The sequence below is a fragment of the Pongo abelii genome, chromosome 22, assembly GCF_028885655.2.
Source record: "Pongo abelii isolate AG06213 chromosome 22, NHGRI_mPonAbe1-v2.0_pri, whole genome shotgun sequence".
Taxonomy (NCBI): domain Eukaryota; kingdom Metazoa; phylum Chordata; class Mammalia; order Primates; family Hominidae; genus Pongo; species Pongo abelii.
Window position 1 is genome coordinate 42154249 of NC_072007.2, and position 18476 is coordinate 42172724.

The following is an 18476-nucleotide window of genomic DNA, read 5'->3' on the forward strand; positions in this document are numbered from 1 at the left end:
GATTTTGGCTCACTGCACCCTCTGCCTCCTGGATTCAAGCAATTCTCTGCCTCAGCCTCCCGAGTAGCTGGGATTACAGGCGCCTGCCACCACGCCCGGCTAATTTTTGTGTTTTTAGTAGAGACAGGGTTTCACCATCTTGGCCAGTCTGGTCTTGAACTCCTGACCTCGTGATCTACCCGCCTCGGCCTCCCAAAGTGCTAGGATTACAGGCATGAGCCACCGCATCCGGCCTCAGAGTGGTTTTTACCCCGAAGTGAGCTCCATATTCCTCATTCTTTAGACAGTTGCTGGACATCTATTCTGCTGGCACCATGCTAGTCACCATTCCTCTCCCATGCAACTGTCCTCTTAAGATTTGATTACTGAATTAGAGACATTAAAAGGATTGAATAAACCTTACTGAAATAGTCAAGGCCGGTGGGAACAAAGAAGTCCCTTAAGCACAGCAAGAAAAACATTTTAAGCTGTATCTTTAATATTGGTAAACGAGAACAATGAGACAGAACAACAGAAAACGCAGTATGTTCAGTCATAATAACTGAGGCTGGTGACTTGTAACAGGTAGGTGGATGAATATAGTAGCGTATTTAAAATTAGATGTATTGAAAGCAGGCGTTTCTCTGGGTCCGTCTTCAGATGGGTCAGCAAGCCCCCCAGACACTGGATTGATGACAGCTGTTGTTCCCCCCACCCCCACCCCCAAACTCAAAGCATTGCTATGGGTCGATGTCATAGGTGTTTACTCAGGAATAAACAATGAAAGGAACTTTGTTAGGACCAAATCCTTCCTTTCAGCTCTGATGTTGCACGATCCGGGTGAAGTTTCCATCAAATGCGGGCACCTCAACAGGTAGCATTTTGTAAATGCCTCCTCCTACCTACCCTCCTGCTTCTCCCTCACAAGATTCTTCATTTTCGGTTTGAGAAGACGTTGGGGATCCTGGGAGAGGGCCCCGTGTCTTCAGGGCAGTTGCAATTGTTTATACGATGAGCACAGTCACAGCGCTTGCAGAACAAAAGCATCGAAGAGAGGCGAGCGCCGGTCCACCTCCTGCAATCACAGGCATCATTTCAATGGAAGGCAAAGAAGGTGTAAGCTACAAGCAGAGGCAGCAAACGCCCCGGTTCCTACGTTGCTGCTGCTACTATTACTGCTGTGGCTGCGCCTCCTCCAACACAGCCAACCAGGCTGCGTGCGAGCCCGGGCAGACGCCTGGCCACCTCCCCACCCTTTCTTCCAGCCATCCATCTATCCTTCCACCCCAGGTCCAGGGGGCCCTAACTGTGTGCCGGACTCAGGGCCGGGCACGCAACCCGACCCACAGTCTACGGAGTTCGAGAGCCTTCCCCCTTCCCCCCGCCCCGGGTGGGTGCGGCCAGTGGGGGATTTCACCGCCGAAAGGTCCAGAAAACCCAAACCCAGAATCCGGACGAGAGGCGCAGCCGGAGGCAGCCCGACCTGGGCGGTCCGGGAGCGCGCGCCTCCGAGGCCGCGCAGGGTCTCCCTGTCTGGCGCTCAGGTGGCTCCTCCGTCCCCTCCGCCGCTCCCCTTCCCGGGCCCTCCCCTCTCCAGCGAGGGTCGAGTTTGACTGTGGCGCGCGGAGAAGGAGGGGCTACTAGGGATTTGAAAGTGCACGGGCTGCGGAGTGGAGCTCGCATCTGTTCCCGCCGCCCGCGAGCGGATTAAATTTCTGCAAATTCAAACTGAATGGGGCTTTCTTCTGCTGCCTTCCAGAGGGCGCCTGCAGCCCGCCGCGCGCTTCTCTCCGGCGGGAGCGGCCGCCCAGCGCACGGCTAGGAGCGATCGCGCGAGCCGGACCCAAGCCCGTGCGGGCCAGACGGCGGCGGCGAGGCGGAGGCTGCGGAGGCGCCAGGGCTCCCGGACCCGGGCACCCGGACCCCGGGACCCAGGCGCCGCCGGACCGCGCCCCACCCCGCGCGCCCGAGCAGGGCGACTGTCATTAGGTTCCTGGACGGGACCCGGGGCGGGATCCTGGTGTCCTGAAAGGGGCCCGGGCGACCCTCCGAGGAAGAACTTTTGGGGGCGGGGTCCCCGGTCCCGCGTCCCCTGGGCGGCCGCTATTGTCTGCGCGCCTCGCTTGGCGGCGCGGGGGGCGTGATCGCGGCGGCCCCGGGCGCTGGGTGCGGAGACCCGGGCGGGGCTGGGCCCAGGGCGGCGGCGGGAGAAGCCGAAGGAGCCGGGGAAGCGGAAGAGCCTGGGGAGGAGGAGCTGCGAGCGCGGGAGCCGAGCGGGAGCCGAGCAGGAGCCGCGCGGGCCGCGGGCGAGCGCGATGCCGGCGGCGGCGGGGGACGGGCTCCTGGGGGAGCCGGCAGCGCCTGGGGGCGGCGGCGGCGCGGAGGACGCGGCCAGGCCCTCGGCGGCCTGCGAGGGAAGTTTCCTGCCTGCCTGGGTGAGCGGCGTGCCCCGCGAGCGGCTCCGCGACTTCCAGCACCACAAGCGCGTGGGCAACTACCTCATCGGCAGCAGGAAGCTGGGCGAGGGCTCCTTCGCCAAGGTGCGCGAGGGGCTGCACGTGCTGACCGGGGAGAAGGTGAGTCTCCCGGGCGCCGTGGGGCTGGGGCACAGGGGCGGGAGTGGGCGGCCAGGACCCCGCGGGGAGCACTGCACTGGGAGTCCCAGTGTGCAGTCCCGGGCCAAGCGCCTTCCCCCTCTGCACGGCTTTCCTGTTGGGTTAAAACGCGCGCTCAGCCAGCCTCTCGCAGCCTTTCCCGAAGGGCGGCCTGGGGTCCGCTGCCCCGGGGCTGGGGGCTTGGAAGGGGACGGCCTTGCCCCGGGAAGCGTCCCGCGCGGCCGTTCTGCTCGTGGAAGGGCGCCGCCTGGCGGACACTAGCGCGGGGGGCGGGATGGGGCCCCTCTGCCCTTCAGGCCGGCGGGGCGGCGGATCCGTGGCGAGGCGGGAACCAGGGCTAGAGGAGGTGGGCTCTTATGTCGGGGGGCGGGGGGAGCAGGAAAGCTAACAGCCAGCCTCTGGGGGAGCTTAGAGTCTGATCCCCGTTCCTGGGCTCTGGGAGGAGGTGGGGGAAGGCTGAGATCCTGCATTGCTTCCCACCTGTGGGCTCCGGCAGCTAGGGAATTTTTCGTGCTCAGAGGAGGGTTTTTGCCTCCGCCCTCCACCTGTCGTCCATCCCTCAACCTGTGCTGCTCTCCATCCACTCAACCCTCCCACCCCTGCCCCCATCACCCACCATTCTCATCCCCGCCATTCTCATCCCCTTCTGTCCGTCTCATCCCCTTCTCTCCGTTCCCCCAGCTCCTTTGTGTCCTCCAGCCTCAGGGTGGGAGCTGCAGTGAAGACCTTGCTACTGGCAGGAACAGAACTACAGATACCTCCCCCAGAGACTGGGAGATGCCTTATCTTTCTAGAAGAGGGGAAAGGAAAGGGGAACTCCCCGAGACCGAAATGGGAACCTCTCCAGCCTTGTTGGAAGTTAGATGGTTGTGAACCCTTGCCAGGCGAGGGGCAGGTAGATGGAAGGTGTAACTTAGAGCTGTGAGAAGAAACCCAAGAGCTGGTGACTCGCTTTTGAGGCCGGGTCACCCCAGGCTGGAGCTGCCCGAGCTCAGAGCCAATCCAGGCTGGAGCTGCCCCAAGCTCCTGTCATCTCGGGCTCAAGACTGCCCCCAGGCTGGGGGTGGCTCAAACCTGGAGGGGGACCAGCTCCTTTGTGTGGTCCGTGGGTCAGGGAGGCGTCAGCCGCAAGGAGGGAAGGCGGAGTTCACTTCCCAACCGATCAGGTGGCCTGGGAGCCAAGCCCTCTGCCTTCCGACCTGGGGGCCTCTGCCCATCCTGGGGCTGCCCTGTGAAACCCCTGGTCACAGGGCCAACCTGCCCTTCCTGCCTGTCTCCAGCCTCACCCCACCTGTAGTTCCCCCCCACCCCATTTCCCCTCTTTGTCTTGGAGCCTTTTGCCTGTGAATGCAGGTCTCCGTCACCCTTGTCATTTTCCCTGTGTTCCCTACAGCCGTTTTGAGTGAGGCACCCCTTTATTATGGGTATGTGGGGTTAGAGTGAGTAGTTTTTAGAAGTGCCTCCTGCCTGAATTCCCATGCAAAAAAGGAGTGTTCAGTATGAACTTGAGTAACTCTTCAAAGAAAAAGGAAAAACCTCCAAACCTCGTTCTAGTCCGCAGGGAGCAAGGCACACTTATACTCCTCGATTCGATTCGATTCGATTCGATTCGTAGTGAGCTGTCTGACTTCCACACTGCGGGTCCGTTCAGGGCGCGAGGATGCTGCGAAGCCACACAGTGGGCTAATTAGAGTGAGCTCTCTTCTCCTGGCCCTGTGTAAATTCCTGTTGGCACTGGCGATGGAAGTTTATTTTCATTGGAAACGTATAGGATTTAGTCTGGTCGTGCATATTTCCTCTCTAAACATAACGGAAAGAGGCGAGTCTTTATGCTCACAACGTAATGGCAAACACTGCAAGTACATTCTTCTCGCCTGCCCTGGTGCACAGACTTCTGGCTTCTCTCCACCTTGCTGTGTTGTGCTGTGCCTCTGGCTCTGTAGCAGCGCATTTTTGCACCATAAAACTCTTGGCTTTGGCTGAACTGCCTGGGGGTGGATTCAGAGCTCAGCCAGCGCTTGGGGTCTGGAGCTCTGTGCTGGGCCCACTGGGAACCCCGACGTGCAGGGAATTCCTGCCCAAATAGGATTCACATGAAGAGACTCGCTGCTCCCCCAGGTGCCCACTCCCCTTTCCCTCCCATCTTATCGTTCTTAAATGATGAATCTCACTTCATTGTTGCAATGACAGGAGATGTTAATTGGATGTAAAATTATTTCCCCGGACCCATTGGTGGACTGTGGTTAAGGACGGTGGTTCTTTGGGTGGAGAAGGAGGCAGGTGAGAGATACCTGTGTTGAAAAACTTGGTTTTCCCGGGATGCTCCTCCCCAGCAGGGAGAATCAGTGCTCCAGGGATTGCGGGCATTGGGAGAAATCTGGATTTTAGTTCACTCAATTGCTGACTTTAAAGAAACAATGGTGTCATTCATAGCATTTATCTCCCAAATCCAGCACCTTTAATGCTTAACTAATAGATTTGGGTTTTAGTAGATTGTAGGGATTAAAATGGTTGTGTGTGTATGCTTGACTCTGAGAAGGATTGCTAAATTAAAATGAGTCCTCATCCCCACTCTAGTTTTGGGTATTGCCTAACTAAGGCCAAAACAAAGATGACGACAGCCTCAGGCTATTTGCAGCCTGAAGTTCTTTTAAAAGGTGAACTACTAAGATGGTTTTGGCCTGGGGAAAGTTTCCTCCAGTGAGCAGAGCTGAGGAAAAGGAGGTCATTAAACCTCCAGTGTCCCCCACTGTGACCCAGGGAGGCTTCTTACCCTCATTAATTCCTCTTTTCTTGGGGTGTGTACACTTTGGATTTAGAACTTCACTTTTCTCCTGTCCTATCTTTTAATTTTTTAAATTTTTTGTAAAGACAGGGGTCTCACTGTGTTGCTCAGGCTGGTCTCCAACTCCTGGCCTCAAGTGATCCTCCCACCTTGGCCTCCCAAAGTGCTACGATTACAGACGTGAGCCACTGCACCTGGCCCATCCTTTTATAGAGGATACATTCCACATTAGGAAGGGAATGAAGTCATCAATACTGTAGCGAGAAGTACTCCCAGCCCACGTGGAACAAAAGGATTCAGGGCAGCTTGTCTTGGGAAATCAGTCCATGAAAAAGCTGAAAGAGGGCGTAGGGAAACAGAAGTTGAGAGGGCACCCCAAGTTTGGCCTGCTTCATAGCTGCATTCTCAAACTGTGAGAATTAGTTTTGGGTGATTTGTGCTAAAATCTAGGGTATCGCTGGTTGAAGGCATTTGGTATGGGGGGGGTGTGTGTGTGTGTGTGTGTGTGTGTGTGTGTGTGTGTGTGTGTAGTGTGTTGTGTTTCTACTTGGTTACATTTCCAAAAAGCTTTGGGTGAAATCCTTCATGGTTTGCTGGGAATCACTGTCTGAGTGCAGATGACAAAGGGAGCCAGTTTTTCCCGACTTTCCTTTTAGGTTTCAATTTGATCTCATCAAGAGGCTCCTTTTGCCACCACTGCCTGTAGAACAATCTTTTGCCTGCTTTTCCTCTGAAGGTGTTTGTTTAGAAGCCATTTGAATCTAGATGGCTCTTTTACTGCTTGTAAAGAAAAGATGGCATGCGGCCGAGACCTAATTTTGTCCTCCTTTGAGTTAATGCAATCTCTGTTAATCTGGCTTTAAAAATAAATAGTTCACTTGGCCATGTGAAACTCTTAATAGGTACCTTCACAGTCAGGGCTGAGTGTCTTTGACCAAAGTTGATGATTAGACCAGGGAAATGATCACAAAACCAGATTCTGAAAAGTACCATTCTCTGGCTTTGAGATGAAGAGCGAAGCTGCTGAGCAACAGTATGGGGTAATGACTTTGAAACACCTGGAGTGGTTGTGCTTGCAGAGCCTGGTATTGATTTGTGATACCCATGAGAGGTGTGATCTCTGGCACATAACAGGTGCCCCCCGCCCTGGCCCCCAACCAGACAGAGTGACTTGGGGGCTGCTGCATGATCAGATAATATCATCTATCGACAGAAGAAGGAAAGTAACTTACAGAAAATTGAAGTGAGGTCCAGAAACAGGACAGACCTGGTGGCTCATGCCTGTAATCCTAGCACTTTGGGAGGCCAAGGTGGGTGGATCACTTGAGGTCAGGAGTTCTAGATCAGCCTGACCAACATGGTGAAACCCTGTCTCTCTAAAAATGCAAAAATTAGCCAGGTGTGGTGGTGCACACCTGTAATCCCAGCTACTTTGGAGGCTGCAGCAGGAGAATCGCTTGAATTTGAGAGGTGGAGGTTGCAGTGAGCCTAGATCGTGCCACTGCACTCCAGCCTGGGTGACAGAATGAGACTCCATCTCAAAAAAAAAAAAAAAAAAAAAGAGTTTAAGATTTTAAATTTCCATAAACGTTAAACTTTAAATGAAGCAACTTAGAAACCACGTATAATGTTTCTAATACAGACATTATAAATAATGTTTGTAAGGAATCAGTAAAACAATGGTCCTTTATCATCAGCAATATATTTGGATAATTCCTTAGAAGTTTGGTTTAGTGGCTGGACGTGGTGGCTCATGCCTGTAATCCCAGCACTTTGGGAGGCCGAGGTGGGTGGATCACTTGATGTCAGGAGTTTGAGACCAGCCTGGCCAACATGGAGAAACCCCATCTCTACTAAAAATACAAAAATTAGCTGGGTGTGGTGGTGCACACCTGTGGTCCCAGCTACTTGGGTGGCTGACACACGAGAATTGCTTGAACCCTGGTGTTGGTTCATGATACCTACGAGAGGCATGGTCTCTGGCACATGACAGGTTATTATGTTTTGTAAAAAATTGATAAAAGTTGAAAAAATATAGTTGGAAAAGCTGAATCGAGAAAAGAGTAGGTGTATCTCAGGTATTGAGCCAGTGTTGTAGGCAGGCAAACTACAGAACAAGAACAGACAGTCCATGCCACTGTTACCTTCTTTTGTGATTGAGTCTCACTGAGATACAAAGTTGAGTACATAAAATGATTGGTTAAGATGTTGAAATATCTTGTTCTAACCCTTGGTTAAAAAATAATAAGCCTGCTTGTCACTTCCATCGGAACTATTTTTAGGCTAAGAATAAGGGTTGCCTACTTACTAAGTTGCCAGTAATCGTGCTTAGAGCACGACAGTGCCAGATACCTGGAGTGAAGGAGTTACTAAAAATACGATTTACTATGTCTTGCAGAGCAGGAAATATGACTAATTTTAGAGGTGGCCTTTTGGCAGATCTGCTTTTAGCAAGTATTTCTGAAACAAACAGGTGCTAAATCCTGTATTTTTGAAGTGCTACAAGTTTAGGGGTAACCGCTCTGAGGAACAAGAAATGCTTAGAGAACTGGAAATTCCTATTAATCCTTGGCAAGGACTTCTTGGCAAGAAGGAGGCATTTGCAAAGCACCTGCTTGGTGAGCCCTGTGTGACAAGGCAGTGCCTGTAATTTCGAGGATTGCATTCTGCAGTTGCGGGCGGATTCTTTTGAACTTCCTGCCCTGCCTCATCTTTTTGAAGTACTTGTGAATGATGGAAATTGGCACGTAGGGCCTGGTTCCTAGTGTTCATTGATACAGGTCCCACGGACTTCAAAGGGTGCTTTGAGTCAGCGCAACAGTGCAGAAACGGTGCCCACGGAGAGGAGTACAACCCTACATTTTCTCTGCAGGTGTTGAGTCACGGCTATAGCTACCCGTGCATACCAATCCGACTCAGGTCTGTGAGACTATAGAATTCTGCATGCTGCCAGCTATTGGAGGTCAGCGCGGCAATCACCCGTCCCAGGGTGTATCTGCCCAGAAGGGGTGGGGAGTGGCAGCCATGTGCCCCCAAAGAGAGGGACGCGTTGGGGTGTTCTCCGTGGGAAGGAGGCTTGGGCACAGGGTTATCATTTGCCTTGGGACATATATTCCCTCTGTCGATTATTTGTGGTAATGGAGAGACCTGCTCTCTTGGCTAATTGAAACCCGTAGATAATCCCCAGGCCTTATGTTAGCTGATGGGTGAAACTTCTTTCTCTACTCAGCCCTGGTCTAAGTGCTGACCTGAATTGAATTTCACGCTTTCTGATAGGAGGTGCCACTGGGTGGTAAGATGACCAGCAGGAAAGAGCTAGAAACACAGGGACTGAATAGTCCCCGAGCAGGGGGATGCCTCTGTGAATTCGAGAGAGCTGTTCCCTCTCCTCCATCACCAGCACCAGCCCAGTGCTACGGGTGTTTTACGGTTTTTTTCAGGGTGTCCCTCCCGTGCACATTCTTGTTAGATGCCTGCAGCAGCCCTGGCGGGGTAACAGCCAGCTTGCTGGTGTTCTTGCCTGCCTTGATTATGCAGAAGGGGGCCCTGAGTAGATCTTCTCTCTGACAGTCTCTATGAGTTTGCTAGGATGGTTCTAACAAATTACCACACACTGTGTGGCTTCAACAACAGAAATTTATTCTGTCACAGTTCTGGAGGCTGGAAATCCAAAACCAAGGTGTCGGCAGGGCCGTACTCCCTCTGCAGCCATAGGGAGGATCCTTCCTTGCCTCTTTCTAGCTTCCAATGGTGGCCAGCACTCTTTGGCATTTTCTGGCTTATGACTGCAGCACTCTGTCTCTGCGTCTGTCTTCACACAGTCTTCCTCCCTCTGAGTGTCTCTTCTGTCTCTTAATCTCTTCCTATGTCTCTTTATAAGGACACCAGTCATGGGATGTAGGTCTACCCTAATCCAATATTGCCTCATTTTAACTCGATGACATCTACAAAGTCCCTATTTCCAAAGAAGATCATATCCACAGGTACCAAGGGGACTTGAAGGTATCTTTTGGGGGAGCATAGTTCAAGCCCCAGCACCTTTTTAGACTGTCAGTATTGGGTTGTGGCAAGCGGATCTTGGGAAGGAGATGAATGTGCTTTTAGGGATTACTCTCAGAACTGACCTCTGCAAGGGAAGGGGCAAAGCAGCACTGGGCAGAGGGAGAAGCTGGGCTCCAATACTGCTCTCAGCCAAAGCCCCCGCCCATGCCGTGGTGAGTGCTGGAGCTGAGCTGGCCCTTCAGAGCTGGCCAACTTGGGATGAGAGGACTGGGATTTATATTTCTGCATGGGCCAGTCCTTGATGGGGGCTGCCCAGGGAAGGGGCATGGCCTCGGACAGGACAGTTGCTGAGGGCGGTTCCTGGGGAGAGCTCACAGCTGAGAGCCTGCGGCTGGGGGAGTCAGTTCTTCAGCGCTGATGGGGAATCTAGGGGTGCAGCCCAGCATTTGCTGTTTACTGAAAGAGACAGGGTCAGAGTCCAGGGCTTTTCATCTGAGTCCATAGCATATGGACCATAGACAACACAGACATGCTTTCCATGCCCACTTTAGATATGAGTAGTCATCATTTCCATGTGTTGGTATCAAGTCCTCTCATCTTGTTACCTTGAAATATACAAAGTATGGCCAGGCGTGGTGGCTCACGTGTGTAATCCCAGCACTTTGGGAGGCCGAGGAGGGCAGATCACCTGAAGTCAGGAGTTTGAGACCAGCCTGGCCAACATGGTGAAACCCTGTCTCTACTAAAAATACAAAAAAATTAGCCAAGTGTGCGTGCCTGTAATCCCAGCTACTCGGGAGGCTGAGGCAGGAGAGTCACTTGAACCAAGGAGGTGGAGGTTGCAGTGAGCCGAGATTGTGCCACTGCACTCCAGCCTGGGCAACAAGAGCAAAAACTCCATAACAATAGCAGCAGCAGCAACAACAACAACAACAACAACAACAAAATATACAAAGTATTGCTGCTAAGTATAGTCCCCGTAGCAAACATTAGCATTTAGTCCTTCTATCTATGTATGTTTGTACCCATGAACCAGCTTCTCTTCAGCCTGCCCTACCTTGCTGCTGGATTGTGGTCTCTCTCCCTGCAATGAGGGAGCAGCCGGCGTGGCATCTCATTAGCAGATTCTATGTGCCACACCCTGGGAAATTTTCTGGCCTCACATTTCTCTCAGGTTAGAATCATCAGGACTCTGTTCTGTTTCTTAGTACTTACAAGGTTGAAAGCTCACTTTATATGCTCTATGGCTTTTTTCCTGAGAACTCTGGAGCAACTGAGAGCTGGGCCAAGTTGTGGGCCAGCATGCCTACTTCAGAGGCAGGCACTTTCCTGGGAAGAGATCCTCCCTCCCCCATCACTCATGAGTGGTGGGAAAAGTTGTTGAAGGAGTTGTGGGAATTTGGATTTTTGATGAGTAGAGTAACAGTTTGGGACATTCTCATGGACAAAAAAAACTACTCAGGCTAGAGCCGCCTGTTAACATCCTCTTAGCACTCTTACGGTGGCCACTCTGCCCTAGCTATGCAACTTCTCATCACTGGGTTCTTTTTGGTTTTTAATCATCTTTGTGCTTTCAAGATGCATTTGGTTAAGTTTTGGAATTGGTAATACAGACACATGGTCTGAAATTCAAAGGTTCTGAGACGGTTTGCAGTGAGAGGTAACTGCTTCTTATCTGGGCTCTTCAGTTCCGGGATCTTCTCGTGAGAGGTCACTTCTCATTCTAGCCCTTGTGTATCCCTCCAGAGATACCCTATATGCATAGAGACCCACATACATATTTGTAAATGCGTAGGTGGGGGCAGATTTTTCTTCTTTATTGATACATAATATTTTACATATTTATGGGGTACATGTGAGTGTTACATGCATGGAATGTGTAATGATCAAGCCAGAGTATCAGCGTGTCCATCACCGGAGTATTCATTTCCATGGGTTGGTATCATATCAAGTCCTCTATTCTAGTTACCTTGAAATATACAAAGTATTGCTGCTAAGTATAGTCACCCTAACAAACATTAGAATTTAGTTCTTCTATCTATGTATGTTTGTACCCATGAACCAGCTTCTCTTCATCCATCCCTCCCACCCACCAGGGCAGATGTATTTTTAAACTGTACATGCTGTTCATTATCTTGCTTTTTCACTTAGCAATATGTCTTGAGCGTTCTTCCCCATGACTACTACAGAATTGCCTCACTCCTTATGTTAATTAGTTATTGCATAGTAGTCATTGTGTGGAAATATCATGTTGACTTAACCATCCCTTGTTGATGGACATTTAGGTAGTACATAATTTTTTTTTTGTTATTCTCAAACCATACTTCAGTAAATATCCATGACCATTTGTCACTTTGTAAATGTGACCCCTCAGTGTATCTGAGGAGTAAATTCCTAGTCTTAGGCCAAAAGGTATGTCTGTTTTAACTGTTGATAAGTATTGCCAAATTGCCTGCCATAGAGGTTGGCAATTTATAATCACATTTATAACCCTTATAATTTATAAGGGTTCCCAACTTATAATCACACCCATCTGGTATGGGAGTGTTTGCTTTTCCACATGTCAGCCAACAGGGTACTCATTTTGATCTCTGCCAATCGAGTGTATTAAACATGGTATCTTGTCTTATTTATTGTTTCTCTTATTTACATGGGAGTTGAGTATATTTTCATACCTTCTCAACTGTTTGTACTTCATTTCTGTTCATTGTTCATGTCCATTCACCAATTTTCTTTTGGGGTTTTGGCCTTTTTCTTATTGATTTATAGGAGCTCTTTATATATTAAGGAAATTAGTCTTCTTTGAGTGATATGTTTTCAGTGTCTACTACCTTCCCTCGCTCCCCATTATTCTTTCTCTTTTTCTTTGTGGTTCTTGCCATTTGCAGAAGTTATTTCTTGGGAGTTCATGAACTAGAGAAGGATAATTGATAAGTTTTGGAGGTCTATGGAGCCCTATCAATTGTGTGCATGTAAACATACTTCTGAGGAGAGGGTCCATGGGTTTCCTTATATTCTAAATGGAGTTATTTACCTCTAAAATATTAAGAGCCACTGCTTTGTTGCCCATCCTTGTTGGCTCTGCTGACTAAATGGAAGTCTGCAGATGACTGGGCTGAGGGTTTGGATCACCTTGGTTTGTTAACACCAGTGCCAGTTGGGCTAAAGTTGCAGATTATACATACACACTCAGGCTAGGCAGGTTGGTTCTGCAACCATGACCCTGGACTAAGCACCCTTGATTCTGCCCCCACCCTTACCATGCCTGGATTGCAAGGGAGAGGCATGATACTGTGTGGGATGGTCTTTGGAAATCTTTGACTCTTGCTGGTTTAAGTAAGACAACTGTGAATCCATGTCCCATCATCTCTTCATGGGAAAGGTGGTACCATTCATGGTGGATGGTTGCTATGATCAGAATGTTTGTGTCCCCCAAAATTCTTTTGTTGAAATTCGAACCTCCAGTGTGATGGTCTTTGGAGATGGGGCCTTTGGGAGGTGATGAGATCTACCCTCATGAATGGGATTAGTGCCCTTACAAAAGGTGCCTGACTGAGGTTGTAGTGACAAAATAAAAAAATAAAAAAGGCCAGGCATGGTGGCTCACACCTGTAATCCCAGACTTTGGGAGGCCGAGGTGGGTGGATCACTTGAGGTCAGGAGCTTGACACCAGCCTGACCAACATGGCGAAACCCCATCTCTACTGAAAATACAAAAATTAGCCAGGCGTGGTGGTGGGCACCGGTAATCCCAGCTACTTGGGAGGCTGAGGCAGGAGAATGACCTGAACCTGGGAGGTGGAGGTTGCAGTGAGCCAAGATCATGACATTGCACTCTAGCCTGGGTGACAAGAGCAAAACTCTGTCTCAAAAAACAAATAAATAAATAAATAAAAGGTGCCTAAAGGAGCTTGTTTGTCCTTCCACCATATGAGGACTCAGTGAAAAGGTGCCATTTCTATGAGCCAGAAAACACGCCCTCATCAACACTGGATCTGCCGGTGTGTTAGGCTTAGACTTTCCAGGCTCCAGAATTGTGAGAAAGACATGTCTGTTCTTTTTTTCTTTTTTTTTTTTTTTTTGACAGAGTGTCACTCTTTGTCGGCCAGGCTGGAGTGCAATGGCGCCATCTTGGCTCACTGCAACCTCTGCCTTCTGGGTCAAGCGATTCTCCTGTCTCAGCCTCCCGAGTAGCTGGGACTACAGGTGCGTGCCACCACACCCAGCTAATTTTTGTATTTTCAGTAGAGATGGGGTTTTGCCATGTTGGTCAGGCTGGTCTCGAACTCCTGACCTGAGGTGATCCACCCGCCTCGGCCTCCCAAAGTGCTGGGATTACAGGCACGAGTCACCGCGCCTGGCCAAATTGTCTGTTGTTTATAAGGCATCCAGTCTATGGTATTATGGTATTATGTTACACCAGCCCAAGCTGACTAAGACAGTGGTTGAGAAGAAGGAGAAAGGGGGAATATTGAGGGAAGTAAAAACCTTTCAAGGAGCAAGAGCCACTACATAACTTGGACATAAAATGCACTAAGACGGGTATTAATACATTAATGCGTGTGTGTGACAGTGCATGCACCTTGGGACTCTTCGAGGGGCTCTGTCTACTTGAGAAGCCCTCCAAGGAGCAGCCTTGGTGGGGCCGACAGGTGGGCCCTGCTGTTGGAATTCCTGTGGCCTCGGCCTGACGAACGTCTCTGAATGCCCTGTCCCCTGTCACTCTCTGCCCCTTCACTCCGCTTTGTCCCTCCTCACCACCTGGACTGGTTTGCTAGAGCTGCCATAAGAGAGCACCACAGACCCGGGGGCTGGAACAGCAAGGCCTTACTGTCTCTCATTCTGGAGGCTGGAAGTCCAAAATCAAGGTGTTGGCAGGGTGGGTCCTTCTGAGGCTGTGCGGGAAGGATCTGTTCCATGTCCCGCTCCTCGGCTTATCCATGGCTGTCTTCTTCTTGTGTCTCTTTACATCGTCTGCCCTACACGTGTGTCTGTCTCTCTGTCCAAATGTTCCCTTTTGTATTTTTTTTTTTTTTTTTGAGATAGAGACTTGCTCTGTTGCCCAGGCTATTGTGTAGTGGCACAATCTTGGCTCACTGTAATCTCCGCCTCCCGGGTTCAAACGATTTTCCTGCCTCAGCCTCCTGAGTAGCTGGGATGACAGGCACGCGCCACCATACCCAGCTAATTTTTGTATTTTTAGTAAAGACCATTTCACCACGTTGGTCAAGCTGGTCTTGAATTCCTGACCTCGTGATCCACCTGCCTCAGCCTCCCAAAATGCTGGGATTACAGACTACAGACGTGAGCCACCACGCTTGGTCTATGTTCCCTTTTAATAAGGACACCAGTTCAAATTGGATCAGGGCCCACCTTAATGACCTCACTTTAACTTGATTACTTCTCTAAAGACCTCATATTCAGGGGGCTAGGTGCAGTGGCTCATGCCTATAATCTTAGCTCTTTGGGAAGCTGAGGCAGGCAGATCACCTGAGGTCAGGAGTTTGAGACCAGTGTGGCCAACACGGTGAAACCCTGTCTCTATGAAAAATACAAAAATTATCTGGGCATGGTGGTGCACACCTGTAAACCCAGCTACTCAGGAAGCTGAGGCATGAGAATCACATGAACCTGGCTGGGAGGCGGAGGTTGCAGTGAGCTGAGATTGCGCCATTGTACTCCAAACTGGGAGACAGAATGAGACTGTCTCAAAAAAAAAAAAAAAAAGACCCCTCATATTCAAATAAAGTACTGAGGTACTGGGGTTAGGACTCCAACAGATGAATTCTGGAGGGACATAATTAAACCTTTAACATCACCTGATCCCATGGCATATATTTAGAGTTGATGTGTTTGTCTCCCCACTAGAGTGTAAGCCCTATGAGGAAGAAACCACTGCTCTATCCCCAGTGCCAAGAATAGTTTCTGGTACAGAGAATATGCTCAGAAAATGCTTTTTTTTTTTTTTGAGACAGTTCCACTCTTGTTGCCTAGGCTGGATCTTGGCTCACTGCAACCTCCGCCTCCCGGGTTCAAGCGATTCTCCTGCTTCAGCCTCTCGAGTAGTTGAGATTACAGGTGTACACCACCACGCCCAGCTAATTTTTGTATTTTTAGTAGAGACAGAGTGAGGCTGGTCAGGCTGGTCTCGAACTCCTGACCTCAGGTGATCCACCTGCCTTGGCATCCCAAAGTGCTGGGTGGGATGAGCCACTGCGCCCGGCCAGAAAATATTTTATGAGTGGATCCAAGCATGGTTTGATCTTCCCAAGACATGTGGACAGCCTTCTAGGGGGTAATGTCCAAGTTGGCAGGCTCTGGTTCTGCAAGCGCTGTATGTTTCTCTCATTCCTTGCTGCTCTGGGTGGGCCTGTCTGGGTGATGACTATGTTGAACGGGTTTTCTGTCTGGTGCTCTGTAGAAAAATCCTGGCTCCTGAACAGCTGTGCTTTCTGCAGGGATTTAGTTAGGCACCTAGGTATCTGAGTGACAGGTGACCAACCAGAACCAGACAGTATTTTGCAGTGTCAGGGGACTGTTAATGGACCCTCGCTCTTTCCTGAGAAAATGTAGCAACACTGCAACAGATGGGAGAAGTTGCTATTTGCAAACATACATTTTATTTTGGATGTTTCCCATGGAGATATATGTAGGTTTGGAATCTGTCTCTTTGACTGTAATTTTTTTTATAAGTTTATTAGTCTCCTAAGCCACATTCCTGCCAAAACATTTTGCAATCCTGCTTGCTTCTCTTGCCCATTTTCTGAGCCATTTGATTCGTTCTGGGCTCCCTCCCTGCATCACCACTGCCATTTTAATCCTCTATTTGAGTTCTCGTTGTCTTACGTTCAACCCCAAGGCTTTCTGGTAAGTTGTCAGGCCATCTTTCTGCCTTTCCTCAGACGCTCTTGTACGTGAAGCTCCTTTCTTTGTCACCATCGGCTCTTTGCCGGAGCTCTGTGTGTAGCAACTTGAAAGCGTGCAGCAGTAGTGGGTGACCCGTGAGCACAGAGCGTGGTGCTAAGAGATAAAGGAACAGTGGATGTTGTAACCACCTTCAGGGAGCCTCGCCAGCTCTGTTTAGGGATGATAAAATGAAGTTTGGATTCTTAGCGATTCCCTTGTCTACCTGGAGCAGAACACGGGTAGGCAGGTTATGATTGCATAACCTTCCAAATCAGTAAAAACCTGCAGGAAAGAAATGGGTACATGGTTTTGGCTTTGATCATGAGGAGGTCATACTGATCACGAAAATAATGAACATTTGTGGATCTCGTACCATCTGCTGGGCCATGTCTTGGATGTTTTGCTGCATAAGACAACTTACTCTTCATAGTAGCCTATGTGGTTACTGTTGTCCTGATTTTGCAGATTAAGATGACCAGAATCTTGGTTTGCCCAGGACTCTCTCAAGTTTAATGTAGGAAGTCTTGGATTTGAGGAAGCCCCTCAGATAATGCCAAAATCACATTCGCCCAGGAAAATATTTCATCAGAGTGTTTGGAGTCCAAACTGCAGGTTTCCAAATAACAGTATTAATAAGCAGCCAATCAGGTCGTGAATCAGTGAAGAAGTAAAGCCCAAAGCCCTGGGTATTACTGGGATGCTTTTGTGAGTAATAATAACGTCCATGTGTGCTCCCAGGGAGTGAGGGGTGCTTTTCTCACATGTGTAGTACAGGTCTACCATCTTTATGGGTTCACATGAGATGAGGAGCTTGAGCTATTAATAATATGTGTGTTAGGCCGGACGCAGTAGCTCATGCCTGTAATCCCAGCACTTTGGGAGGCCGAGACGGGCAGATCACTTGAGGTCAGGAGTTTGAGACCAGACTGACCAAGATGGTGAAACCCTGTCTCTACTGAAAATGCAAAATTAGCCGGACATGGTGGCGCATGCCTGTAATCCCAGCCACTCGGGAGGCTGAGGCAGGAGAATCGCTTGAACCCAGGAGGCGGAGGTTATGGTGAGCCGAGATTGTGCCATTGTACTCCAGCCTGGGCAACAAGAGTGAAACTCCATCTCAAAACAAAAACAAAAACAAAAACCAACAAACAAAAAAATGCAAAAAAAACCAAAGGGTGTTGTATGTGCACACACAAATGTATATGTGTATATATATATAAATGCATATACACAGATGTATATATGTATTATATATAACAGTAAATATAAATTATATAATACTATGCTAAATATAAACACACACATACACCTTTTTGTTAGCAGACTTCCTCAATGAAGGAAGCAGTGGGGACTGGTAGCTCTCTGAGTAGCTCTGGTTAGCATCAGTCTAACTCTAGTACTTCTCTTTTGCGCTGGGGGCTGAAAAATCTACTGGAGGGGAGAGAGGTTTTTGAATTACATCGTGAAGCTGGAAGTGCATTCTTATGTCACACAGTGAACAGTCTCTTCCAGTCTCCTCGTTAAACCTACGAGAATGAACACAGATTACTTATTAAAAACAAAACAAAATACCCAGTGCTTTTGCCTTATTATGCCAACAATTTGGAGCCAGACCAGCTTTCCCAAGCCATTGCTTAGTCCTCAGTTGGGCTGAGAAAGGACATCAGAGGCAAATGGAATGAGGAAGCGCCCCAGGTGAAAAGGAAGCTTAGGGAAAGTTAGCTGTGGAGTCTGAGATCAGAATATTTTAACATTTTATCTGAGCCCTACTTTAGTGAAACCAAATGGATAAAGATAAGTGTTATCACTTGTATAATCTGGTTTTTAGTTGGAATTACTGCTGCTCTGATGTAGCTTTCTCATTGCATTCTTGATTCCAGGTTAAAAATTTAATTAGAGAAACTAGTCGATGACTCAGTTCTCAGTTGAACATTTACATTTAATAATACTAATAAAGAAAACTTGTTTTGAAAACACGTCTCTAGGTTTTCATAGTGTCATTCCCATAGGGTGACATTTTATTCTATGAAAAGCTAACATTTGTGAGAAGTAGTTGCAATTTCAAGGCCAATTTGACATAATAAAACTTGAATTTCTCTCTGGAGGGAAGGTGCTGGATGGCTATCGTACTCCCACCTAATTTATTACTCTGAGATGCTTTTTCCAAGATCAAGAATGAGCTTTTTATC

At 49.2% G+C, this 18476-nt stretch overlaps 1 protein-coding gene across 1 annotated transcript in view; it reads left to right on the forward strand.

The window, feature by feature from the left end:
* Positions 1-1617: 1617 nt before the first annotated feature.
* HUNK (hormonally up-regulated Neu-associated kinase) overlaps positions 1618-18476 on the forward strand; it is a 129202-nt gene continuing 112343 nt past the window's right edge. Inside the window, exon 1 of the mRNA XM_024239556.3 lies at positions 1618-2555. Within this exon, the coding sequence (XP_024095324.3) occupies positions 2295-2555 (261 nt within the window). The 5' untranslated portion in view covers positions 1618-2294. The remainder of the gene's footprint in view (positions 2556-18476) is intronic.